The sequence below is a fragment of the Calidris pugnax genome, unplaced genomic scaffold, assembly GCF_001431845.1.
Source record: "Calidris pugnax isolate Ruff unplaced genomic scaffold, ASM143184v1 scaffold27, whole genome shotgun sequence".
Classification (NCBI taxonomy): Eukaryota; Metazoa; Chordata; class Aves; order Charadriiformes; family Scolopacidae; genus Calidris; species Calidris pugnax.
Window position 1 is genome coordinate 11,234,909 of NW_015090893.1, and position 27,134 is coordinate 11,262,042.

Consider the following 27,134-nt stretch of genomic DNA (forward strand, 5'->3'; position numbering starts at 1 on the left):
TCCATAAGTACCTACACAACCCATCGAGACATGCCATGAATGTTCTCCACAACCTTTTTAAGTCTCAATCCTGTCTGGGGGCCTGGGACAGAAGTCCCACCTGCCTCTCATCATCGCTAGGAGGAGAAGACACACAGGGCTGGTACCTGTGGTACTTACCTGCTGTCAAGTCCAGCTCCACCCAGGGAAGCCAAATCTTTTCCCCCACCTACAGCTGCAGAGGGATGAACCCACTCATCCACCCAGGGACCCCCCCAGGAGGGCAAGTCAGCAAAACAGAAACCCCAGGCTGCATTGTCTTTTGAAGTTTTTATTTTTATACATTTTTTTTTGTATTAAAAAGGAAAAAGCATAATTACCACAAATTACAAAGGACTAAAGCATTACTAGAATAATGAATCACATCAGCCTAGAAAGCAGATACTCTGAATAATATTAATGTTATAATACAAGCTCTCATTCAAGTATTTTACATTTTTCTCTTTTCCTTTTATATGTGATGATGATCCTAGCACATGGGTCAAAGATTATGTACTATCGACAGAAGATGGATCATGTACAGCGGGGCCAATATTAACAAGATTTTCCTCCCAAGTGATAACATGGTCTGTGATGAGTCATTTTAAGTTTGTCTCTACGATAAATGCAGCTGAAGAAGGTTGCACACACTTTTCTAGTTTTGGGAAACAGAAGGCTGAGGTTGGGACACACAGGGTTTAGAGAAGGGCCAGCACATTGAACCATCAACCCCTTTTGCTCCAGGCAAGCGAGCAGAGGGCAACCCTCACCAGGGGGGGGTTCCGAGCCACAGATCCAAAGGTTTCCGACCCCCAGGGGACCAGGACAGGCTGGGAGAGGAGGAGGGGGAGCGGGGCTGCACCGGGGAGCCTGGAGGGACCAAGAGGTGCCAGGGATCCCCTCCATGAGGGCCACCACCGGCACGAGCCAGCCCCCACCTGGGGCTGACGCCTGGAGAACGAGCCACAGGGGGACAGCGTGGGGACCCTGGGGGTGACCCGAGCACGCTCTGCCCACCGTGGGGAGGGGGGGCTGGCTGGCACCCAGGGGGCTCCCCGCTCCTCTGGAGCTTCCCACCAAGGGATGTGCTTGTCACAGATACATCGGTCCTATGTTCAAGTGTCTGCAGAAAGTGAAACTGTAAACTACTCATTGAAACGCTGCCCTCCAGCCACCTGCTCCACGCCACCGAGATGAACATTTTTAAAAAAAAAAAAAAAAAAGTCATTCATCTATTGCCTGTATTGGAAACTTTTTTTTTAAAAAAAAAAAAAAAAGAAAAAAGAATCAGTGAGGCATTTTACATCAAGTGTAGCAACCCTCTCTTAAAAAGAGCCTAGCATCCATTTCAAAACAGTGACAAAGTGACATACCCAGCCTCAGAGGAGACAGGAGAAAAGAAGCATTGCAAACACAGCTTGCTACATTTACAGTTTTCCTTTTTTTTTTTTTTTTTTTTCCTTTTTTTTTTCCTTTTGATAAAATAACTGGAAAGGCATTAACAGCTAGAAGGCCCCCCCCCGCACTGCCATGGGGAACGTGTGTTCAGACACGTGGCAGGACACTGAGGTTAACGCTTCGTTTTGTTACAGTACAGTCGGCCAGTCCTCAGCCAGATGAGCAGTTGCCAAAATTCAAGGGACTCTGAGGGCTCCAGCAACGAGCCGCCGCCGGTGGTGCGAGGGGGGCAGCAGGAAGAGGGACAGACAGGCGAATGGAGCAGCAGGATTATTACTTTTTTTTAAGTTTTGTTGTTTTTTTTTTTCCCCCTAAAAAATGAGCATGGCAAAGCGACAAAGCCTCCTCTGAAACACACCTTCCACCTCCACTCCTGACCCCACGCCAGAGCTCTGTACCCACTGCAACTGCCCGCATCCCAAAGACAGGCTGACACACCGGGCCTGGGGGCAAGGAGCCCCAGCTGGAGCAGCCTGGGACCTCCCGAGAAGAGGGGGAAAGATGGGGAGTGCCCCCCATCTCTGCCTGAGAGCCCAACGACCTCCCCCAGCCTGTCCCAAAACAGGGCTCCCTCTGGCCACACAGTCCTCACGAGCTGTGGGACCCATCAGCATTCACAGTGAGTATGATGCCCGACCACTCAAATTAAAAAAAAAAAAAAAAAAAGCACAAAACATGATCATGAAGCATCCAAGCTCAAAGCAAACCCCCTCTCTGCACAGCTGTCCCTTTGTCCTGTGGTGGAGCGAGCCACGTGTGATGCCTTCTGTAGGCAGCAAGAGGGAAAGTGCCTCTGCAGACCTGTCCCCTGTGTGAGCCCTAAAACAGGGGGAAAGCCGTGCCATGGCCAGCCCCTCCTCAGCCTGGCATGGACCATGGCCACCACCCAGCACAGGGATGCAGGATGCTGCCCTGTCACCAGAGCACCCGAGCTCCCTGTCCTCTGCCACCACTCACGCTGTGACTGGGGGTCATCACAGAGGCTGCCCGAAAAACAGTAAGACAAAGCACAGAGTCTGCAACTCCAGAGGGTGGGGGACCACTGGGGTTGCTCTTCTGACCCACCTTCCCCCAGCAAACAGGAGGGGGTTTCACACAGGGACACTCAGCCACACTGATGTGACAAACCACTGACTCAGCAGAGAGAGGGGGAAAAAAAAAACCTCTTCTGTGCCAAGACTAGAGTCTCAGCCTCAGAAATTAAGAAATAATTTAAATCAATTCAGATTTTGGGAAATCCTCTGGGAAATTTCTTGCCTCTTTTACCACCCCAGCAATTCCAGTCTGCTCCACAAGCAACAACTCTGCAGCGTGAGTTGTTCCACAGAGGAGCTCCTTCCTCCTCGTTTCCTATCTGATTTGTTGCTAAAACACAGACAACTGGCTTCAAAAAGGGAACACGCACCGACGAGAGGAGCACAGGGACACAGCAGCAAGGACAACCCGCACATCCAGACCCACTTCAGCTTGTCAACAACCAGCAGCACATCTCCAGTGTCCTTGACCAAGCCCCATCTCCAGCCTCCAAGGCTCCTTCCCAGATCAGGGACAAACCCAGCCGCATCCATAACCTCAGAGACCTGACTCTGGCTCACGAGAGGGGAAAATCCAGAAGATAACAGTCATGGCCACAGCACTGCACCAGCGTCACTTGCCCATCGTGCCCAGTTACCACCCCGCAAGCCCAGGGTGCTGCTGTGGAGCAAGCCAATGGCCTCAGACAGGTTGCCACGCTGAAATGGGGCCTGCCAGCAGTCCTGGGTCACGGGGATGACATGGCAGGGATGGACAGACCAGGGCAGGATCACACACCACCAGGAAACGGCAACGTAGCAGCTCCCCAGGCTCCCTCAAACCCAGCTGTGCTTCAGTTCTAGCAGCAGTTCACCAAGCCGCTCGGCGCGGACCAGCCCACCTCCTCCCCCCTCCCCAAATCCTACAGCAGCATCCTCGGAAAGGTGCCAGCTCCAGCCAGAGCCCCACTGGCACCCACAGCCACTTGCTGATGGACAACTCGCCCAAGCTCACCCTACTGATATCCCAGCTGCTCTCACCCACCAGCCCTATGGGGACAGCCCTGGAGAGGTGACTCCTCCCAGCTCCAGACGCAGCACTGGATCAACTGGGCACTGTCAGAAAATGCCATTTGTTACCAGCTAGTGATTTTACAGAGAGGGTAACACGATCAGCTGCATCTTTGAGTAGCCCACCACAGTGCTCGCTCCCGCAGTGCCAGAGCCACAACCAAGCCAGCTGCAAAGCAGGTTATCCCAACCCCGGGGACAGAGAAGAGCAGCAGCAACACAAGTGGCTCTGGCTGAGAAGGAGCTTCCACCCTTATGGTGGGGAGCACAACTTGCCAGTGCTACTTCTGGGCCCCAGGAGCAGATCTCACCCTTCCAACACATGCCCCCTGAGAGAGAAGACAGCTCACCAGCCCGGGGAGGATTCTGCCTGCTGAAGCCCACCCGGTGCTGGGTGGAGGAGCCCAGTAAATGCCACAGCAGCTCTGCAGCTGAGCAAGGAGCAGCATGGTGTTATCTCAGCCCTTGGAGATGCTCAGGGACATTGCCCTGAGCAGGAGACTCCACGCAGCCACCCACCAAGATGAGACACAAGGTGAGAGCCCTCCTTTGCTGGGCAGGTCTCCACTCGCACCCAACCACAGCCCCGGGCCGGTGATGGCTGGGAGATACAGGCTCCCCAGGGCTGCATCATCCCCCCATCAGTCTACAGCATTAAGCGGCACCAGGGACACACCAGCAAGGACCAGTCCCTCCAGCTGCTGGGACGGATCTCCCCGCTCACCTCCCGACCACGCTGGAGGCACAGACCCACCTCCCACCCGAGGGAGAGGCCACAAGCACCTACAGTCGCCGTCGCGGGGAGGATGCTACAACGGTATATACACAACGTGAGCACAAGTCTGGGATCTGACTGCCCTCGGCACCTTCCCCCATGAGGATCAGGGCTGGCAGGTAGACTCCGTGATGGGGGGAAGCTCCATGATGGGAGGAGGCATCCGAGCAAGCTGCAGGGTCAGAGGAAAGGCCGTGGGGAAGATCAGCTCGGCAGCAACGCCGTGAGGAGTCTCTGGGCCGGGGGGGCCAAAAGCCCAGCGCGCCCCAAGGTGCAGGAAGCCAGCAAGCCTCCCCGGTCCAGCTCCACCATAAGGCAACTCTTTTTTTTTTATGGTTTTTTTTGTGGTTTTTTTTGTTTTTTGTTTGTTTTTCTTTTTTTTTTTCTTCAATAATATTTCCAAGGAAGAAAGCAAAAGGGAGATTTGTCTTTTTTAAAGAGTTTTTGTTGTTGGTTTAGAGGAGTTTGTGGGGGGGTTTTTTTGTTGTCGTCATTTCATTTTTCCAAGGGAAAAGGAAGAGAAAACCTCCTTCAGCAAAGTCCTGTCTTTGCATGCGACGGGCGTTCCTGGGGCAGCGGGGGCACCATCCACGCAGGCTCGAGTCCAGGTGCCTGCTGGTCTCCCACCGGCCGTCCTCGCAGGAAGGAGTCAGAACAAGCCTATCCTTGGCAAAGGTCCTTTGGTTGACTTCCAAATTGTCCGTGATGGAAGGGAGAGGCGGGCGGGAGGGAGAGCCAGACCCTCGGGAAGATTGGAGGTGAAGACGTTGGGGAAGGAGGGACCACGGGGACAAACAGGGTGATGCTCCTGTCGCGGCGGTCGATGTCAGAGAGGCACCACCACCACATGTGGAATGGGAGACGTCAGCCAGGTCATGGAGATCAGAGGCTCCGCAGCGTCGTGACACACCGCGGCTTCGGTCCCCCATCAGGGAACCTCGCTCCTCCGAGCTTCCCGAGCAGGCTGCCCTGCCATCCCAGGGGGGACACAGAGGGGACTCGTGGGGGCCGCACAGAGCAGACTTGTTTTGGTAAATCCAGACGAACTTCTAGCAATAATTTAAAACTTGATATATATATATAATAATAAAAAAATCTCCCCTTTCCAACCCAGCCAAAACATATTTTTTTTTTTTTGTTTGAAGAAGACACTAAGACATGAGTGTGTGCACAGGAGGGGAGGGAAGGGAGAGCAAAGGATGGGGCTGCTGGGAGCGGGTCTGGCTCTGGTCAGGGTTGTAATAGCAAAATGGTGATTTAGATGCAGATCGTCTTTGCTTTCCAGCCACAAGAGGAAAAAAATCGTGTGCGTTGAAGTTTCTCCCGAGCAGCCTATTCCTGGGCACCCACCTTCCAGCTCCCTTCCTGTCCCACCCCCTCATGTCTCCCCTTCTCCGAGCCAGTCCCCCACCAACCCACCCCGTCCCCCAGCAGGAAGCAGGCGCTGCAGCCTCTCTACTTCCCCAGTGTCTGCGACTCTGCAGCCGACGGGGCGGGGGATTGCTGGCTCAGGTTTTTGGCATCCTCTTGTGCAGGCTGGCTGGGCGAGGCGTGGGCTTGGCCGGATGGGCACTGGCTGACCGTTTTGCTGGAAGACTGGGATGGGTAGCGCTTCCTGCCATCTCCCCCTGACGTCGTAGGGTATCTCTTGTGTCCACCTTCCTCTCCCATGGGTGGCTGGAAGAGAAGCACCCCAGTTATCAGCACAGCCTCCTCCAAATGCAGGTCCCCTCCCCCTGGATCAGAGAAGAGCTTTCCTGCAAAGCTCTAGTTGCAACTTCTCTCCCCGACCCACAAGGAACACACACACCCACCCCGAGCACATAGCTGCCCTCCTCTCCAAATCCTCTGCTGCCAGATTTCCTGACAAACACAGACTGACTTCCAATCAAGCACAAGGGTGACAATGTGCTCTCGGGCACCTCCTTCCCACACAAGGGACACCGAAGCCCCACACAGTGCTGGCTCCACTCAAGCCATCAAGGCTCACTTTCCTCCTCCCTCCTCAGGGAAGACGGGCTCATCCAGTTCCCCAGAGAGCCACTCTGAAGTGGATTTGCAATATTCAAACCCTGCAGCTTGTTCCTGGCACGGCTGCAGTGACAGGGCACAACACTAGGTGTCACTGACTTCCCCTGCCTGGCAACGCTTGGGGACCGGCCCCCAAAATCCTCCTTGGAGGGGGGCCAAGGGGCATCTGCAGGGGCCGTCAGCATGGTGCAGGCACTGCATCTACTCACATCCACTCGGAAGTCCTCGAGGCGCTTGAACTTGCTGAGGTATTCTTGCAGTTTGCTGTTAATGTCCAGATTTTTGGCTTTGGAATATTTTAAGAAGGCCCAGAACTTTTCCAGCCCGTAGAGCTGTCCTGGAGAGGGATAAAACCAAACCAGATGTCAGCAGGACAAAAAGTCAAACCACATGTCAGAACTATTCCCTCCTGGCTTCCCCACTGCTCACCCCACAGACCCTCCTGTCCCACTGGTGGGCACAACCAAGGTAAGGGAGAACCTGAAGGGAAGCAGCCTAAATCACTATTGGGCAGCCCTCTTGACAGGGGATGTCCCCAGGCTCAGCTGACCTGGTGGTGACAAGGCTGAGGGATCACAGGGCCTTGAAAAATCTTAGAGGAATCAGTGCTTCTAGGGAAATGTTTTGGGAGAGCTACAGCTTCCCATTGCCCTCCTCCATCCCCCTTCAGGCCAGGGAGCATCCACTCAATCTTCTCCCGTGAAGCGAGCAACAGGACATCCAGCCAGTCCCCGATGCACATGTTAATGCACAGCATTATGTGGCTCCCCCAAAATCATGAGAAAAGCCCCAGGAGCAGCTGTGCAGCTGGGCTACCTGGCTGCACAACCCCAGGGGAGGCCAAAGGAGATACCTACCAGCTTCATAATCCTTGATGGTCTCTTCTTGGAAGTCCTTAAATATGTCTGGCCGGAATTTCTTCTCCAGCCCGTAGCTGTAGTATCTGAAAAGGCACTCCAGACCGTACCTGGGGACAGAGCAGCACGTGGTGCTCACACACCAGTACATACAACACCCGGGCAGAGAGGCTCTTGGGACAAGAACCCTGCTGTGTACCAACAGCAGGAGGTGACCGAGGGTGGCCCCAGTCCTACGTTTGCAAAAGGCACAGATGCTGCAAAAGGGCCAACCCTTCTTCCCTCCCTCCCTCCCCTCCCAGGAAAGGCCATTCTGCCCCTCCTCTCCTACCTGTATCCCTCCTTCCCATCCTCCACAGCCAGTTGCTTGAACTCCTCGTACATTTTCTTGTTGAAGTGATCTCGGAGGAAGAAGGACCAAAACCGGAAGAGCGTGTTCATCTCCTGGGACTGACCAATGCCCAGTCGTTTCCGCTCTGTTTTGGGAAAAGGGGATGATCACTAGGAAGACCCTCTCTCACTGAGCCAGCTCTGGACACGGGGGCTTGTGTATAGGAGGGCCCTGTGCCAGCGTGGCTACATCCAGCCTCAGTGCTGGACACCCTGAGCTCATGCTCACCACAGACTGTGAGGAAACATCAGCTACCAGCAAGGTGTCCTGTAGGTCCCTGCTTATCTCCATGTGTGTGCTCTGCTGCCATACCCTGCCCATCGATGCAGCAGAGCGCAGACACCTGCCCCGTGCCCCCTCCTTACCGTTAAGGCAGCGCCGACGGTACTTGTGGTAGACATGTTGCGTGAAGCCGTTCTCCTTGAGCAGCTCGTGTGAAGGATGCTGGAACTTGGGCAGGGACTGCGGGGTGCAGCCGTAGCTCCCGACGGCCGGGGTCCCCTCTGAGGGGCTGGAGCTGAGCACAAGAGAGTCCCATCAACCCCCTTCCTTGGCATCACCCGTCTGACAGCAGAGTAGGGTCACACTCCACCCTGCAGCGCTTGTCTGTTGGTCCCACTGACTGTCTACTCTGGGTTTTGGACCTCAGCTACAGGGTATCCTATGGGAAGGGAACCAATGTTCCCAACTGAGTCTCATCTCATTATTCTAAGACTTCAGACTTCCCTCAGCTCCTTGCAGGGGGGACAAGTTGGATCCCAGCACTTTCTGCAGCCACCTAATGGGAGACCTCCCCTGCAAGACCAGACATTGCCTTTCCCCTTCCTTCCCACCAGATGTTCCTTTCCCATTTCTGGCTCCTCCATGACCACACATGCCCGCTTCCAGTACCTGATGGAGGCAGTTCGAGGTCTGTGCTCCCGAGAGTCCATCACCCAGCCCACGTGGCACTCCATCGGAGGGTTCGAACTGTGCCTTGTCTTCCTTTTCCGTGGAGTCTGCAAGACATGGTGCATCAGGGATGTGTCCCCTTCCTCCCCAGCGTCCAGCTGGGAAATCCAGCTCCCACCCCACTCCCCAGCCCCGGTCCCACCTTGGCATCTATCGTCCTGCCCTCTTTCACCACTGGGTAGAACCGGGGCGTCTGCGTCGGGTCCTTCAGCTGGGGCGTGCGAGGGGTCCGGGGGGTCCTGGCGTTGCGGTAGTTGGGTGATTCTGGTACAGTTGTAGGCAAGGACCGGGCAATGGTTGAAGGCTCAGGGACTCCAAACAACTTGTTGGCCAAAGCATCTGTAGGTACTGCAGAGAGAAAACCCCCCAACTCAGGGTCAAGCTGAGCTCTGAGCACAAAAGCATCATTATAGCCAAGGGACACCCATCTGGCAGGTGGGAAGCAGCAGGGGCAGGAACACAAGGATACACATCCCAGCCCTCAGAGACAAGCAGCTTCAAATCCAGCATGTTGCCAGCCTAGCAGCAGGTCCAAGGACTGAGCTTCCAGGGAACCTACAAGGTATCTGCTTCCCAGTGGCTAACAAGAGCAACAAATCCCCCATCCCCAGAAGAAAGACAGGGCACCAGGTGCCATCAACAAGCAAGCAAGGACCAAGCAGCAGCTGCCTTCCAGGTAGTCAGAGGGTCCCAAAGAAGTCACATCCAGGGAGCTACATCGAAGTTCAAAGTTTCCTCACTCTGCTGGGACACCCCTGCTTTTGGGCCTCCTCTTCTGCAGCCCCAAAGCATTCAGCTGGGAGAAGAGCAAAGCTCTGGGAAAGATAATCCTACCCACTTGTGGCCCCAATTCCTTCTTCCCAGCTGCCACCCAACCTCCAAGGACCTCTCACTAGAAGGAAGGGACAAATTCAGTCCCACCCACTCATGCCCCCTGTTCTCTTACCTTGCTGGAACCTGGGGGGACCAGGAGGGACTTCCTGGTTTGGATCCACAGGGGGCTCTGGCGTCAGGGTGTCAAACTGCTCTCTGCTGATCATGTTCACCTTCTTGAAGTTCTCCACTTCTTGCTGCAATGAAGAGGAAGACAACGAAGCTACCAATTGCCCTCTTCTGCCCTCATCCCATCAACTAATTGTAACCACTGCTCTGCTCATCCAGCAGCCACAATGCTGGGCACCAAGTGCAGCCACGAGGACTCAGTGCCCAGCAGGGCAAGGGGCTGTGCAGAGGTAGGAAGGGGAGGTGAAGGAAGCAGAAAAAAGGGGCCCTGCACAGGCCAGATCTGAGCCACTTGCTGCTCCCAAGCTTTAAGGGACCTTACATGGCACCTCCACTAACCATTGCTTGCTTCTTTCAGGCTTTCACCCATCAGCATCAGTGCTGGTCCAGTAAGGTTCAAGGTAAGCTTGGCCAGGACCCCACTGTCCCTGACATGTTCTTGCACCCACAGAGCCTCCTCACCACCACACCAGCAGTGGAGCACAATGCTCCCATGCATCTGAAGGGCCCAGCACGTCCTGTCCCTCTGTCACCTGCTCTCCCCACACGTCCTCAGCTTCTGCCACCTCAAAGAGCAGCACTGCTTCAGTAACATGCCAGGTATCAGATAATAAGCCCAGCTGGTAGCTCCAACAGGCCATCCCACCTCACAGCCAAAATAGCTTCAGTCACTGAATGAGCCTAGGCAAGTCCCCGACCGTGAGAGTCACCATGTTGGGACTCAAATGTTTCAAAGCAGCAGATGGGCCTTCTATAAAAATCCCATGTCTGTGCAAACTGGCAGCAAAATGGAGAAGAATACCCAGGCCAAGTGCAGCGCAGCCATCAATGAACCCATTCCTAATAAAAACAGCCTCCAAGGGACTGGGGCATGGAGTGCTGGGCACTACAGACAGTGCAGAGACACCTGGTTCCCTCCATAGATGTAGTCCTGCCAGCCAAGACCCTGGCAGACAGTGGAGCAAATGGATCTCATGTTCCAGGTCACCTCATTACTAGCACTGTAGCCTTATGCCACGTTACAGAGATGTGGTTATCCCCGACACAGCAAAGCATGTCACTGGAAGCCAGGAAATTACCCCACGAGTGGGCTTTAACCCACTGTACCACCTTTTCTATCCCACACCAACAGGGTGGCCAGCCTGCTGCTCATGAAGCTCCCTGTGAAAAGCCCCTTCCTTGGATCAGCTTCTCTCACCTTGATCTGCGAATACTCTGGCTCAAACTGCTCTGTCCACAGGTCCTGCTCGTAGTAGTACAGCCCATCGTTGATCACCTTGGCCAGCTCTGAGCTCATTTTAGCCCTGGATGTGTGGTTGCCAGTCCGGTCCCCACCAGGGTGCCGGCGCAGGTAAGGAGGCGTCTGTGTCACGATGAGGATCTTGTTCACGTCCCGATCGTCGATCTCGTAATCTGAATCTTCATCTGACCAGTCAGTGAAGGTGTTCTTGCGGCCGTCCATCTGCTCCATCTCCTCATCAAAGAGGAAGTCTAGCTCCTCAGGTTCATCTTGGTCCTTCTGCTTCTGCTGCTGCGGTGTCTTTGACTCCTCTGGTTTCTACAGGTAGGGAGGCAAAGGTGACACAGGGTAAAAATCACACAGCAGCACAAACCTACTGCGTGAAGACCCAACTATTGCCCTGTGTTTCCTTACCGCAGCCAGAAGCTCCCCATTTGGGGAGAATACCACATTTACACCACTAAGAAGCAGCTCCAAAGGGTATCAGATGGGGCCAGAAGAGACTAGGACATCACTCCCATGACCAACAGACCTTATTTGATCTGCAGCCTGCCTACCTAGAATTCAAGTCACCCAGAAAACCAGGAGACCCCCAGCCCAACAGCTCCTATGTCACCACCTACCTTGGGCCTGGCTGGGGATGGCCGAGGTCTCTTCTTCACTTCAATCCACGTCTCTGAATCCAGGTCTGGCAGACTTGCAGACAGGCCCTTGGGCATCGTCTTGAGGTTACTGACCTCCTCCGTTTTGGTGGGGACCGGGCTGGCAGCACGTGGGGAGCCAGGAGCAGACTCTAGAGCCAACAAGAGCCACAAGGTGCTTTAGAGAGAGGGAGGGAGCCGGCGGAGGGGGACTGTGTCCTTAAACCACTCAACTGAAGATGGGAGTTATTTTAGCAGCATGGCACAGCTTGTGGGACTAACTAGCATCCAGTGGCCAAAGCTTACCAGCACGTTCCCCACAAGTGTTGGGGACTCTGGGGTGAGGAAATAAAAAGTTCCCAGTTAAGGCTGCGATGCCAGACATGGCCGCAGAGCTCTGCAGGTGACAGATTCCCAAACACACAAAGTCCTAAAACAAGTGCTCTGTTGCTCCCAGGGAAAACTTCCCAAGACAGTGTGCAGCCAGTGGAAACTGATCTCCTCCTGCCAAAACTAACTCTTACGACAGCACCAAGAAGCACTAACTATTACAACAGCACCTCTTGGGACCAGCCTGGGCTCCTGCCAGCCCCCATGGAACGGGGTGACAGGAGCAGGGGGCAGTTCATGAAGGACAGCAGACCCTTCCCCAGCACTCAGTTGAAAGCTCCATACCTGCTGCCTTATTTGTGCCCAATATCTCCTCAGTGATTAAGAAAAAGTTGGGTTCAGAAGTGTTCTCTGCTCTGCCCAGCAGTAGCAAAGTATTTCCAGGCACAGCCAAGAGACTTTCAGCAGGACTGACCCTACCCAAATCTCCCATGGAGGAAAAGCTACAGAATTAGTCTTTTCCACGTTTTTCCCTATGTATGGAGGCGGCAGCATTCAAGGGGTCTGAGCACAGAGCCCTTACCAGCTCCCATCACCAAGCAGAAAGAAATGGCAGAGCCCTGCCCTGGAGAACACTCCTGACTCTCTGGGTCTCAGTACCAACACCACATCCCACACCTCCCTCCACATTTCCCCAGTGCTCACCTGTCTCTTTCTGGAAGCTTTGCCGAGGCACAAACTCAGGGCAGTTGATGAACTGTGAGAAGTCTGTTTGTGTGTAGTCTGCCATAGGAGGGCCAGGCAGAGCCCATTTTTCTGGCTGCTCTTTTCTCCTGATCTTCTCATCCACGATTTCCACCACCTTGCTGTCCTTCAGAGCCTGGAACCAAACGACACCCAGTTAACTCAGAGCCCTGCACGTTGAGTGACTCAGCCCCAACCCTTCCTTCCTAGGAGGACCAAGAGGAGGAGGGAGCAAGTCAAAGACATGGGAAAGCTCCACTTGCATGTCACCCATAGCCCATCTAGAAAACAGGCCTCACACTGGGGTGGCAAGAAGCAGAACAAGAAAGAAAGTTCATTTTTTATTGCCCTCACCTTGATGATGAGGTTGATGTCAGTGGTCAGTGCCTGCACCCGGTGGAAGCTGGCGATCAGGGTGATGGGAAGGAAGCCATCTGAGTCCATCTTGCGACGCAGGAAGAAGTCTCGCTCCAGGTTGTCCACGCTGAAGTAATATTCTCTGTATGGACAACACATGGGTGAGAGGCAGCTCCAAGCCAATGTCATCTGGGTACCCCAAAAGAGTAATTCCCCACCACCACCCTTCTACTACTGCAAGGCTGAAAAGAGACAGCCTGGGGAGCCCAGACATGGGGCAAACTGGTGCTGTTAAGCTGTGTGGCACAGAGTCAACACATCTCTGCTCTAACCCTACCCAGAGGATTAGCTGTGCTGTCTCCAGGGAGGGCATCTGTGAACATCCCACCAACAACCACCGTTCAGAGAAGAGTTGGTGCTTACATCTGCCGCTTGATGTAGTCCTTGAGCAGTTCCTGGTCCACACTGTAGAGCTCGGCGCTGCTGATGTTGTCAAAGTAGTAGGTGATGTTGCTAGCGTACTTCTGGGTGCGGGAGCCATCCGAGCCCTCAAATTTCCGGTACCCATACTGGTAGTCGAAGTGTCCTGTAGGACAACCAGTAAGGGTCAACAGAGCCCCTCAGATCTGCTAGACCAGCTGTGCTGCCTGACAGGGCTGGACTCCTGCACCAGTAGCTCCCTCTGCAGTGTTCCTGGGGCCCCCACGGCAGCCCACGATGAAGCATCACTGACCCACATCCCTCATCCTCCTGCTTTTGCTGTAAAAGGGATTCCAGTGAAACCCCAACACACCAAGTCAAAGAGGCCAGGAGCAACCAGACAGCCCAGGTGACAGACAAAGCCCCTACACTGAGCTGTGCACAGACACTGCCCTGCCAAATATCAGTGCATTGCTCTGCCCCATCCAAGCCAAGACTCCTGCTTGGCTCTCAGCATGAGATGAAGCCTACACAGTTATTAACTCCTGCACACAGGGGTACTGCAAGGGGCAGAAAACAGGTGGAAGAGCTTGGGCGGAGTAGCTTAAAGACATTTGCCTTTATTAAAATATTAGTAAGAATAATTTGCTTTTATTAAAAGCAGCTCAACTTAGCTGGGATGACCTGCCACAGTATTTTCCTGTGTCCCTACAGCACTCTGCCCTCTCCAACCCGCTTTGGAGCCCCAGGTCTCACACCCCCCCCAAGCACTGCACACTTTGGCACGTGCCCTGGTCTCTCCCTGCTATCACAAGGCCAGATATAGAGTGATTACCTCCTCTGCCACGGCCACGGCCCCTGCCGCGGCCCCGACCTCGGCCCCGGAAGGCCCCACGCACAGCTCCTCCCTCGCTCTTCACGCTGGAGGTTTCATCATGGTCCTGCCAGCTGCGTTCATGCTTGTTGTCCGGGTGCCAACCTGCAGGAGATGGGGAAAGAGAGGCAGGAGGAATGTTACATGATGAAAGCACCTCCCTGGAGCAAGCCCGCTGCACCCAGAGCTGTTTGAAGGCAGAAAGCAAGCCCACTGCCCCGTGCCGTGCCTGGGCATCAAGACTTGCTCTGCTCCACAGCCAGGGCATGGAGAGCGTGTCCCCAGCCCGAGCCCCCACCTTTCAGCTCGTTGCGGTTGTTGGAGGGGTGCCTGTGCTGCTCATTTTGCCGGTTGTTCCGAGAGGCCGTTTTGTCCCTAGGCACCTCTGACTTCATGTCTATCTGCAAAGGGACCCACTTGTGTTTGTTGCCTGCAAAAGGACAGGGTTTGGGTGTGACACAGGTTCAGAGAGCCTCTGCTTCCTCCCCCGCAGCCCCTTCTTGCCACACAGCTCCCACACACGGAGGAGAGAAAGCAGGGGGGCTTTGACCCAGGCCTCAAACATCCCTCTGGGCCACACTGGAGGCCAAAAGGCTCCGACTGGGGTTCTTGGGGATGGAGGAACATGACACAAAACGCCTCTGTTTCACAGCACTTGTCCTTCCTCTGCCCATTTCTGCCTGGCGAGGGTCAGGCCAGACCGAGCCCACGTGTCAACCATGGCTGATGTAACCCAGTCAGGGGCTTTTCTGTGCCACCACAGAGTGCACTACTACCACACTCCCCAGACAGACACACAGACGCCCCTACTTGGGCCCTATTCCACATGTTCCCACCAAAATGACACTTTGAAGCCTGTAAACACCTTTTAACCACGGCTGTCCCTGCACTGGGACCACGTCCCACAACAAGACCGCCAGGAAAGCAGTAGACACTTCCAGGGTGGGTCACAGAAGGGGAGACAGGCTGAGCCTGGGGGGTTCTGTCCTTTCCAGGTCCTGCCTTACCTTTCTTCTTCTGGGCTGACTTCTGGTTGTCATCGTCACCATTCTTCTCTTCCCCAGACTCATCCGATTTGGTTTTCAGGCTCTCTTTGCCGTCGCTCCCATCCCCTTTCTCCTGCTCTTTCATGTCTTTCTTGACAGGCAGTTTCCGAAGGGCCGGTGCTTTGTGCGGCTGCTGGAGACACACCAGTGCAGGAAGATGTGAGAGGTGGGAGAAACAAAGACCCCAGCTGTCCCAGCAGGAGCAGGACCTCACACTAGGCTGGGGGCATCCCTGCTCTGTGCCTCCCAGAGCTGTCCTGTTCCTCGGGAAGGGCTTATGTCTGAGCAGGGCAAGTGGCTCTACAGATGCTGGGAAGTACTCAAGCTCAGACACAAGCCCCAGGCACAGAAGTCACCGAGAGGGACTGCCAAGGAGCCCTGGTGCTCCTGGATGGGGGTGTCCTACAAGGAATCAGACTGCCCCAATGGCAAAAGGGTGAGTGACCCTCGTGCCCTGACAGACAGCCAGGAGCTGGCAGAGCAGCATCCAGAAATAGAAAGGTTTTAACACCACCCACATCCATAGCAGGAGAGGAAAGCCATGCCCCTGGGGTACATCAGCCCTTTCTTACATGTGTTTTCAGTTTCTCCTGTGGAAATCCTGGCTTTCGCCCAGGCCCCTTCTTGCACTGAGCAGCCCTGAGGTGAGGCAGGTCCAGGAGCTGCCCTACCTGCTTCACCCAGCCTGGGGGTTTAAACTGGGCTCCAGGTTCCCAGAATAGCACTGAGGGAGGGAGTCCAAACACACAGGGCAGCCCTAAAAGGAAATCCCCTGCACACTATTCCTGGCTGCCTCCATGCTGACACTCAGCACCCCAAATGGCCTGGCTCAGCCAGGGCTGCCAAAGGGACAGGGAGGTTTGGGAGAGCCTTATCCTGCTCCCCGGAGCGATTCCGTATTCTCACCTGCACGCTCTTGTGGGCTATTTCTCCAGGTGTTGGCCAATTTGTGGCATCACCGAAGTCACCAACCTTGTATCCAAAGAGAAAGGTCTCATTAGTGCACAAGCAGCAGATGCTGTTCCCTGCATCAGCAACCAGAAGCCGCACTGTCACAGCCACCACCCACTGCTGTCCTGCAGATGGCTGTCCCCAGGAGTTCTGGGGGTGACACTCAAACTGCATACACACAGCCCCTCTCCCCACCCAAGCAGGGTCCCCAAATTAATCCCATATAACTGCAGACAAGTTTATGACTACCAGGGATTGTAATGAGGCTGCCATCAGCTCTGTGAGCTCTCAGTCTCCCAGCTCCCACCAAACATTCTGCCCCAGCAGTAGCATTTGGCACTAAGTTGCCCAGGGCAACTCACTCCTCACAGGCACCATCCCTTGGACAGGGAAAGCACAGAGCTCTCAGCATCCTAAATGCATCTGAGGCAACCACATCCCGTTAAAGAAGCTGCCTCCACCTAGTGGCAGGTTACAGCCCAAAACAGCTTCACTTCAGGGCACAACTGCAGCCAACTGCTGGCAACAACAAAGCAAAGGGACCATGTAGTAGGACTGGTAGGAAAATTCAGGCAGGTATCTGATGGTGATGGGATCTCCCTCGTTCCCAAGAGCCCATGGCCACATGGGGGACCACCAGTCAGCTCTCTGCTGAGTAAGTAACTGGTAAGTAGCCACTACCATCATTTTTACCTCTTCCACGTTTCAGAGAAGACCTGCAGGACAGAGCGGGAAGGACCCAAACAGCTGCCCAGATACACAATGAATCATAACTGGGCACTGAATTTATCTGGGCACAGATAAACTCTTGTGGGGTTTGCCCTTGTGGGGTTATTATTTCTAAATTAATTTGGAGTCACTAAGTCCCTCAGGAGATCCCACCTCTACATCCAGGTGCTATGCTCCTCTCCCCAGGAGGCAGGTCTCCTGGGAAAGCCACTTCCAGTGCAGGGCCATGCCCATTTCACAGACAGGAGCACCTTCCATCCCCAGGGCCCTCCTCTCCCCAAGATGGAACAGATAAGGAAAGTCATATCAAGTTTCAGATGTGCCTTCAATGCCTGCTGGGAGCCAACACCAACAGCCCATGTCTGTGCCCCAGCTGTATGCAACATCCTTAGAAGCAACTGTCCCTCCATCATATGTTGATCCCTTGGAACAGATTGCCCTGGTTCCTCCAAACAAGTTGCTTTGTTTGAAAGCAATTACCCTGACTCTCTGCGTGCCAGTAAAGAACAGATTGCACAGGAAAGAAAGACCTGTGGACACATCACTCTCATATCATTGCCTGTCTGCACTGCAAAGCAGGGTGCTGGCTAAGTCCACAAGGGACTTGGGGTGTCCTTGGGATGGGGGGTAGAGGCTTTCCACATCCAGGACTGCACTTCAAGTGCTTCCCTGCAAGAGGGGAAGTGAGAAGGTCTCCCCGGGCCTAGCTGGCCAGAAGACCAAGTCCAGGCAGCATGCAAGACTAGGCCAGAACATCAACCCCTCCACAAGCAGTCTGCTCACCAGACCCCCAAGACGCTCATGTAGAGCTCAAAACTGCACCAGAAGCTGAAGGCCAGCCAGGGGGGTGGCCAGCACAGCCTTACCTTGCTTCCTTTCCGCTGTCTTGGGTTGGCAGCCCTCACCACCTTCGCAGGAGTTGTATGTTCTGCAAGAAGAGGAGAACAAAACTGTTAAAACACAGCTGAGGGCTGCAGAAGTGTTAGCTCTGGAGGGAAGCAAGCCAGCTTCGGCAAAGTAGGGCTAAGAGGAAAAGTGAACAGAAAACAGAACCAACTTCTGCCCTGGGTCTCAGAGGGGCCCCATCAAGATCAGAGAACTCCCGATCAGTCCGTGCGGCCAAGAAAAGGACCTTTAACCCCATCCAGCCACAGGAAGGCACTCCCTGACTTAGCTCAGCCCTCCCCAGTTGGCCTTGCCAGCCGGGGAGGAGGGGTGGCGAGGAGTTCAGCTCGCTCCCTAAAACGCCACACAGAACTTGATCTGCCGTTATGCACAGCAAAACAAACATGCCCTTGAACAGGCAAGGCCCATCACCGCGCCAGTGCAGCCAGCCCTCCCCAGGGAGCAGAGGAGGGATGCAGGAGTCTGCAGCACACCAGTGCTGCTCGCCTCCTGTTTTGATCTCCAGTGCATCCCAGCACAGGGCAGCAAGTTCACGAGAGGGAATGTACGGAGAGGAGGAGCCAGACCTGGGAAGCATATAAATCCTGCTACAGCCAAAGGTATTTAGGTACTTGGGTGCCTCTGGGGTGTTTTAACACGTCAGAGCGCAACTGTTTGGGTTCACGCCACCATGGACCTCACCACAAGACCTGCAGCAAGTCAAGATCTCAGCCCCACCATGGCTCCTGCTCACACACCACCTCCTTACAAGCAGAAAAAGAAATTCGACTTGTTTTCTCCCTCCCGAGTTTGGCGGCAAGGTCTCTGGATCAGGAGTGGGATAACGCAGGGCATGCAGAGTCCAACAGAGCAGCACACTGCCACCTAACACAAACCAGCCCTGAGAGGGCCACATATGAGGGTCACCTCTGCAGGGAGAGGAGAGCCCACCAGCCCCTGCCTCAAGGGACAGTCCGTGCCAGGTGCCACGCACCCAGGAGTGAGCATTTCTACTGACTCTACTGGCTTCGTTTAAAAGAAAAGCACCCCAGACTGGGGTAGGGGGCAAGGGTGGGAGGGAGGTGAAGAGCAGAGCCCCAAGGAATGGTAGAGGCTATCCAGGGACGCCCCAGGAAACACCTTGAAGAGCCTACCCAGCTCCACTCAAAGCTGGCTTTGATCTCCTGCGTAAGGTAGGACAACTTTGCCTAGATGATCAAAACCGGTCCCATTCAGAGCCTCGAAACCTGTGATTCATCCTGCCAGCCCAGCCTTGCTCAGAGCTGGAGGCTTTGAAGTGTCAATAAGGCAGAGTCAGGCATGGCAGGACGGAGCCACGTGCACTCTCCTTCCCCGGTTCCCTTCCCTAAGGCTCCTGCGTGGGGATTTCACCCCCAGGAGAGTCCAACCTCTCAGTTAGGTCCCCAAATCCTCTCTTTTTCCCCCAGGACTTCCCCAGCCCACCTCTGTCTGCCTCATGCCATGAGCAGCAACAGTCCCACATGTCCCCCATTTATTCCACGTGCACCTCATTGAGAATCCCGGTTCCATGGCACAAAGCTTGCCACAAGGCTTTTAAACTTCCCTGCTAGCGTAGGAAGAGCAAGCGCTTTCAAAACAGCCCCTAAAATCCTCCACTCAACGCCCACATATGTCACCAACTAAATATAGCATCAAAAGGCACCAAGTGCTACTGCACAAACCCGCAGCCAGCCTGGTTTTCCACAGGTACAGAGCACCCCTGCCTGCTCCAACAGCGCTGACATGCCTGGCATCGTGGAAAAAAATAACTGAACTTGCTCTGCAGCCTGATTAGGCACCAATTTCTGGCTGGGGGAGAACAGGGCTCCCTCTCTCACTGCTAGCATCTCACCCGGGCGCCTGCTCGCACCACACGCAGCCCCAGGGTTTGCAGTAATGGCATCCAGCCCTTTTCTCCAGCTGCTTCAGCTTAGGAGCCTCGTGGCCATAGAGGTTCTTGTGCTTTTTTGGGGTCCAGTCAAAGAGAAACCCCCTCACAACCTCTAGTGAAAGAGGATGCAGAGGCACAGGCTGCAAGGGTGGGTGCCACAGACTCCATCATCTTCTCGGGGGAGGGAGGAGATTGTTTGAAACAAGTTCTGCTGGTTTCCTTATCTGCAAGATAGAAACAGGGATCCCTTATCTAGCTGAGGTGCTGAGAAGACTAATTAGCATTTGCAGAGAGCCCCGCGGAAGACAAAACACAAAGCAAAGCTGCAGCCTGGCAGGGAGGCTGCTCCAGGGAGTGCAGCCAGGCCAGCAGGCGGGGGCTGCAGGCGTGGATGGATCTGCAAGTCATGGTTGAGACTGCTCAGACCAAGGCAGGAGACCGAGGGGGTGTGACTATGCCAGAGGACAGACAGACACACCATCCACCAAGCCAAGAGTCATGGCAATCAGAAGCTGTACACACCAGGCAATCAGAAGCTCTGGGGTATACCAGCCCTAACCCAAAGGTCCATCAGTGATTCTGCAGTCAAGCTTCTGGACGTCAAACCCCAAACTGCTCATGTTCCCTTGCAGGCACTCTAGCAGACTCTAGTTTCAAAAAAAGCAAGCCTAACCCACCCAAAACACATTTAAGCCACCCCAGGTGCTTAGACTTCAGAAGAAAACCTTCCTACAAGGACAGCAACACATCTTCTGGTGGTCAGCTGAAAAGGTCCCCTTGCCAAACCCCACTGCATCAACCTGGGAAAGAAGCAGCAAGTGGGTATTGCTTAAACACACACAGGAGCTCTGGACAAGCAGTGCTAGTGAGGGATACTAAATACTGCCCCAGTTGATAGCTGAGCCCTTAAAAGCTGCTGACAGATGTCCCAGACCTCTCAGCATTTCACAAAGATCATTTTCTGCATTTATTTGGTGGCTGTAAATAATCTTCAGTTGCACTGTCTCCACCTGAAGCTTCCCCCCCAAAAACAGGGACCCTCCACGCGAGGGGACAGACAAAACAGCTAAACCAGGGGTTTAGGGGTGCAAGACTGGCTAGGGGGCAGTGGGCAGGGAAGGCAGGAGAGGCTTTGCCTGCAGCCACAGAGAAGATGCTGGCACAGCCAGGGACAGAAAAGCAGGTCTTGAGTTTTCATCTGCTGCCTGCAGCCAGAACCAGATTTGCCCTTGGGATTACTCCACCAAAGAGTAGGCTATTTCTTAACAAACGAGGGGACAAAGCACAGGTGGGAGACCTGATGCTGGTATTGCAAACCCTTCCCATGGCCAAGGCACAACCAAATCATTCATTGGCTTTTGATGCTCACTCCTCAACACACCCGAGCACCAAGAAGGGTGTAGAGACCTTGTGCTTTCCTTCCAGCCCATGGCTGGCAGTGGCACAGCAGACCTCGAGGTGGGAAGCTCACAGGGGTGTCCAGGTGAGCCAACACCTCACACTTGGAAGGAGAAGAGCCATCGCACAGGGACTGGACAGCCAGGGCCAACAGTAGCCCCACAGCTACGTGTGTGCTATAGGACAACCATGCTCAGCCTAGGAGACACTTTACTACTGTACCCAGGCAAATCAAACCCAATGCCCAATGGCCTGGTTCCCTGCTTTTTCCTTACATGCAATGCAGCTTTTAATGGATTTTTAGAGAAGGCAGAAGATGTGGAATAAATTTGCAGGGTTGAGCAGAGAAATACCTGCACCTCCAGCAAGAAAGCTGTAGTGCCTGCTCCTGGTGCACCACTCATATGGAATGCGGACAAGGGCTCAGAGCATCCCAGCACCAGGTGGGACAGCCCCGGAGAGCAGCCCGTGCTCCCAGCAGAATGCAGAGTCCTCGGCTCCAGCGCACACTCTGTCCCTGACACAGCACAGCTCTCCTTCCCCGGCAGCCAAGTCAACAGAAGGGAGCCGGCCTGTCCCCGAGCCACTTCAGCCCACAGCCTGGCACCCTGGAGAAACTGCTGATGAAGGCAGTTTTGAAGCCAAGAGTCTGGACTTTGTGCTGGAGAGGCTGAGACAGGGGCTCACGCTCCATGTCGCAGGTCCTGCTGGGGCTGGAAGAGCTGAACTTGTATCCCCAGTTTCCCCAGAGTCCTGGTAGAAGCCTGAGGGTACCATGCAGGACAGCTGGCCATGCGCCCAGTGGTCCAACGGGATCCATTTCATCACTCAACAGTCTCCAAATGATTCTCCCTCCCCCCCAGACTCTGTGGGATGACACTAGCGCACGTGAGGACCACATCCCACACCCAGTGCTAGGGGACAGTCCCGCCAGCAATGCTTCTTCAAGGTCTCCAGGTGAGGAAGAGCAAGTGCAGCTTGGACAAGAGTGAGCTGCGAGCCCCGAGCAGGCCAAGGGGCTGGGCAGGTTGCAAGCGAGAAGGGGAATAGTGCCCCAGCCAAAATGACTAGGCCAGGAAAAGGTATGGCATTAACCTCCTGAGAAACCAAAGGACACCCAGGTATGACAACTTCTGAGTAAAGATAGAAGCCATTAGACAGCTTACACTACACCTAAGAGGACTAGTAGTTGCTCACACTATTTGTACATACACACTCATTGTCTAGGCACCAAAAAATCAGCCCAGAGATTAGTGGTTTCCCCTAGAGGTAGTTAGTTCCTTCAGAGTCTTTAGAGGAGGGCAAGAGAGTCCCTCCTGGGACACGAAGCACAAGACAGATGTGGTGGAACAGCACTGACCTGCAAGGCAATTCCCATAAGAAGGGCCATGCAGGCAGCCAGCCAGAGCCAAGCCTGCCAGGACCCCCCACCATGGCTGCAAGAATCCCCTTGCTGGTCCCAAAGGAGACCTAGGGAGTCAACAGAAAGTGTGCCGATGTGGGAAACTCAGGACACCAACTCTGCCTTTTACCTTCTACATCTCAAGCAAGCTCTCTCCCAGGGTGGCCGGATCCACACAGCAGCAGGGGCAGGACACTGATTTGGAGGCTCTCCTGTAGCACCCATCACTGCCTACGCATTCAAACTCCACAACTTGGGAGTTTGAGCCTGACTGAGCCACCAGAGGACATAGCTGGTAAGCTTTGCGCCCACCAACACCATCCCGTCTCTGGGCACCCATTTCTCCACCAGCAAAACAGCAGTGGTGGACAATACATCCTTACTGTAATGGAGCTTGGAAGCATGGGCAGACAGGAATGCTCAGCAGAGGGGATCTTGGTCTCCTCAGGGAGCGATTTGGTAGCACCCCTCTGTGCAGAGAGGTGCAGATACCCACCCCTAGAGACCCAGCAGCACCTTCCACCTCTGCCTGCCTTGGGAGCTACTCCCAGCACTGGCCTCAGCCACGTTGTCAGAGATAATGCCTGACTGAGATGAGAAATGCTTGCCCCCATAGGTTCGTGCAGGAAAGCCCGGGATTTATAGCACTGACTGCATGGCATGTTCATATTTTGCTGAAGACATCATAAGCTACAGAAAACCAGCAAGGATCAGGGCAAACTGGGCGTGCAGACTGCACCTCCTCCAGGTATGCAACATTCCACAGCTCTACCTCCCACCAAATCAGGGCTGTAGCCAGAAGTGCATGCACAGAGGAAGAAGTCAAGGGAGCACTGGGATGGAGTTCTCTAACAGCTTTAAATGAGGCACTATCACAGGGGTATCTTCCAGCATAAAGGAGCCTGTGTCACCACAACAGGGGCTCCCACCTGCCCCTGAGGACTGTGGAGAACCATCCCATCACTTGCAGCACACAGTCTTGTGGCTCCCAACTGGCAGCGCAGCACCTGGCCTTGTCTACAAAGGGAAGAGGAATATTTGCAACACCTCTGCAATATCAGAAGTTTCTTACGGGTCCAAGAAAAACTGCTGTAGGATGGGCAAGGCCAGGACCAGGCAGAAGACCTTAAGCTGCATGGCTGAGCGGGATTCTGGCTTGTAAAGCATGTGGGAAGCCTGCTCAGCAGGAGCAAGAGACAAGCTGCAGGCACCATGGCTCCAAGCCTTCCAAGCAATTTTCTGCAGCTCCTCAAGCAGGCAGCTCCACCTTACAAGCCCTACTGTAATAGCAAAGGAAGCAGGGAGCTGCCTACACTTCTCTGCAATGTAAGCTCTGCAACTGCTGCAAAGATCACTCGCTAAAAATAACTTCAAAAAGGGCATCTGACAGCTCCGCAGAGAGCAGGAGAACACTCCCACCTGGGTGTCCCAGGCAGGCTCCATGAGCTCCAGAGTTTGCCCCAGGGAAGCAGAGGGAGAGGCCAGGGGTACAGGCAGGATCGATACAGGGTGAGGGGCAGCGCCGTCACAGGCTGGCAGTGCTGGCACCCGAGTTGCATTCCCAGCTCTCAGTTCCCTCGGCTGATACTCCTAAGACAGTCCCGGAGCAGGGGGAGGGAGGTAAAGCAGCTCAAGACACTTGCAGAGCCTGTCTCTCTGCTGACAGCACCCTGCGGGCAGCACAGAGACCTTCCGAGCAAGCAGGGGCACCTGATCTAACAGCCCTGGTCACAGGGAGCTGACAAACACTATAGCTCTTTAAATGCACATAACTGTTACAAGCTCTACAGACACATGTTATCTGCAGGGTCTGACTTTTATTTCCAGGGCAGATGAGGAGCAGGAAGGGTCTGCACTTACAAAGATGTACAACCCTCCTCCTGTAGCCTCCTTGTCCAAGACACAAACCCTTCAACTGGTGGCCAAGCTACACTCTGGAAGGAGTGGGTTAAGAAATACCAACAGGCATTTCTAATGTTAACTGCAAGAGTGAGAGCACCACAGATTCTTTCTGGCACAGACGGATACTATTAAAGGTAGCAAGTGAACTCTCTCTCTCTCAAGGGCAAGTGACATCTTTCCACCACCTTTTCAAGCAATGCTCTTCCCTGAAGATGACTTCTAGGAAACTTCTGACACACGATCCACACTCATGCACCGATCCCTGAAGATGCCAGGCTCAAGCAAAAGACAGCAGCACAGGAAACCCCCCTCCCTAGTTTTCTAAGAAAAAACAAGCCGTAAACTAAGGGGTCTCTGCTGGGAAAGCTGGTGGCTCCCACACCCCAGGAAACATCGCACTGGGAGGCAGCCCCTGCGGGAAAGGGTCCTCCAGCACCAGTGCCTGACCCAGCCTGTCTGGTGCAGACAAGTCTCTGGCTGTCAGCGCATTTAAGCAGCAATTCTTCTGCCATCACAGAAGAGAGAAGAGCCTCCAAGGACACACGCAAATACTATCCATCAGATTAAACGGTTCAGGGAGAGGCTGGAAAAGCCAGCAGCAATCCCAGGCAAACACCGTGTCAGTCCACCACGGGCAGGCTGGGGCCCCTGAGAAAAGGCACAAACTGCTCCAGCTGGTGCTCGGGACATGGAGGCACAGCAAGGACACCTCGGTGCAGGGAGAGGAGGGCACCCAAGGCAAGGCTGAGGGGCCAGGGGACATGCAGGCAGGCCAAATTGTGGAGGAGCCAGAGGGTCAGGCTCTCCTCCAAGCCAGCTCAGAGACCAGCTGATAGTTCATGACCTACAAAAAAAAACAACAACCAACCACTGGTGGGGGAAAGGGATGGCTGACATGAGCAGGAACTACAGGAGAGCAAGGACAGACACACAAGGCATGGCAGGACTCGCAACTCCTTATAAAACACAGCAAAAAAAATAATAAAGCCAACCCACTCACCTTTGGGGGCAACTGATTTGCAAATTAAAGGGGGGTGTCCACCCTCCAGGAGGGACCGGGAGCAGTTTCCTCCGCTCCTGCTTACTTCTGCTGCACCACTCTGCCTGTTCTGCCAGGCTCTAATGAAAAGCTAGTTAACAGTTAATTATTACCCATTCAGACACACGATCCCCTACTCTGACCGACTGCCGGCCGGGAGGGATAAGACAGTCACGTGATGCAAAAATCCCGGCCTTATGAAAGCATGGGCAACTATATTTAGTTGGAAAAACGATGACCTAGCGAGCCTGCCCCTCCCTGGCCCCCCCCTTAGAGGAGCTGACCTGCCACCTCCAGAGATCTTACCTCCACAGTACCTGGGAAGTCCCTCATGCAGCCAGGAGGTGTTACACCGAGAGGGGACATCCAGCCCAGGAGCGAGCCCAGTGTGGATGTCCATGGAGAGGCTGTCCCAGAGTGTGGGGGGGACAGACCAGTAAGCAGCCCGGGCTGGGGGGGACCTTCCCTCCCCATCCTTGGCGCTGTGCAGCAGGTCACCTTGTTAGAGGCAAAAGCTGATAAGCACCAAGAGCAACAAACAGGGCCCAGCCCAAGGTCCTGGACCTTATCTTAAAAACGGGAGGCACATTGGGAACGTGACCAGTGTGACCAGTGCAGGGGTGGCATTCAGCAGCAATGCTCCAGCTGCTGTCCTCTGCTCACCCAGGGCTGGCAATGGTCAAAGCTGGTGACAGGATGTGCCTCGCCTGGATCAGCCCACCCCTCTCTCCACAGGTGGACAAAGACAGACACGGCCATGCTGAGAACAGAGAGGGAGCTGTGCAGTGGTCACACAAGCGTGCTGCCAGCACAGACAGAAGGTCCCTGAAAAAAGGTGTGTGGCAACAAAAGCCGAGAGCATCACCCGCTCCCCCTCCCAACGCAGTGGAAGAGCTTCAAAGGGGAGGAAAAAAAAAGGAAAGCCTGAGGACTAGACATCATTAATCTCTTGTCATCAGCAGAGGGGTGCTCTCCACCCGCATCCCGCTGCGGCCGATGAGACAGCACAACCAGCAGTGCCTATAGCAGCAGCAAGAAGAGGTCACCGCGTCGCTGCCGAGCCCAGGGCATCACACTGATGCGATCCCTTTAATGGCTGTCAGCCTCTTCTCCAGCTGCATCTGGGGACTTGGAAGCTGACAAAACCCTTCCTGGGAAGCATCTGGTACATCTCACTGTAAATATTTAACAACGAAGAGACAGGAATTGAGAGCCAAGTGCCTGCCGTGCGACCCTCCAGCTCCAGGCGTTCACACTGTCTAGGAGAGGACTGTGAGGCTTCCACCATCCGCACCAGCACAGCCCGGCGAGGGATCATGCAAGGCAAAGGGGCAAACTCTGCAAAACATGCCTCTGGAAAACCAATCATCCCAAGGAAGAGTGCCAGAGACAAGGTTTCTAGAAAGAAGACCATGATATAATTTAAATAACATCATTCTTCGTTCTTCCCTGCTGTGGTTCCCATATCTGGCTTTGGCTATTTTTGCAGAGCGATCTCTGCAAGACAACTGTGTCCCCAACTAGATCTCAGCCTTGAAGCCAGCACCAGGTCAGCTGCAAACCTGCCTCCCCAACAGAGTTTAACATAACGAGACAGAGCAGCAGCTCAGGTTGTGCGGTCGAGGAAGACAAAGCCACCACCAAGCAGAAATCCATCCCCATATCTCCTGGGACAGGGGAAAGCAATAGTGATTCAG

At 54.4% G+C, this 27,134-nt stretch overlaps 1 protein-coding gene across 1 annotated transcript in view; it reads right to left on the bottom strand.

Annotated features, from left to right (window-relative positions):
* Positions 1 to 294: 294 nt before the first annotated feature.
* The window catches only part of LARP1 (La ribonucleoprotein domain family, member 1), a 46,945-nt gene continuing 20,105 nt past the window's right edge, over positions 295 to 27,134 (bottom strand). The window contains exons 3-20 of the mRNA XM_014947760.1: positions 17,766 to 17,827; positions 16,126 to 16,191; positions 15,181 to 15,352; positions 14,472 to 14,603; positions 14,135 to 14,278; positions 13,303 to 13,465; positions 12,877 to 13,021; positions 12,484 to 12,658; positions 11,431 to 11,600; positions 10,766 to 11,125; positions 9,512 to 9,635; positions 8,708 to 8,913; positions 8,506 to 8,612; positions 7,980 to 8,131; positions 7,555 to 7,699; positions 7,224 to 7,333; positions 6,576 to 6,703; positions 295 to 6,012 (exon numbers count right to left, since the gene is read on the bottom strand). Coding sequence (XP_014803246.1) covers positions 5,791 to 6,012; positions 6,576 to 6,703; positions 7,224 to 7,333; positions 7,555 to 7,699; positions 7,980 to 8,131; positions 8,506 to 8,612; positions 8,708 to 8,913; positions 9,512 to 9,635; positions 10,766 to 11,125; positions 11,431 to 11,600; positions 12,484 to 12,658; positions 12,877 to 13,021; positions 13,303 to 13,465; positions 14,135 to 14,278; positions 14,472 to 14,603; positions 15,181 to 15,352; positions 16,126 to 16,191; positions 17,766 to 17,827 — 2,783 coding nt within the window. The 3' untranslated portion in view covers positions 295 to 5,790. The remainder of the gene's footprint in view (positions 6,013 to 6,575; positions 6,704 to 7,223; positions 7,334 to 7,554; positions 7,700 to 7,979; positions 8,132 to 8,505; positions 8,613 to 8,707; positions 8,914 to 9,511; positions 9,636 to 10,765; positions 11,126 to 11,430; positions 11,601 to 12,483; positions 12,659 to 12,876; positions 13,022 to 13,302; positions 13,466 to 14,134; positions 14,279 to 14,471; positions 14,604 to 15,180; positions 15,353 to 16,125; positions 16,192 to 17,765; positions 17,828 to 27,134) is intronic.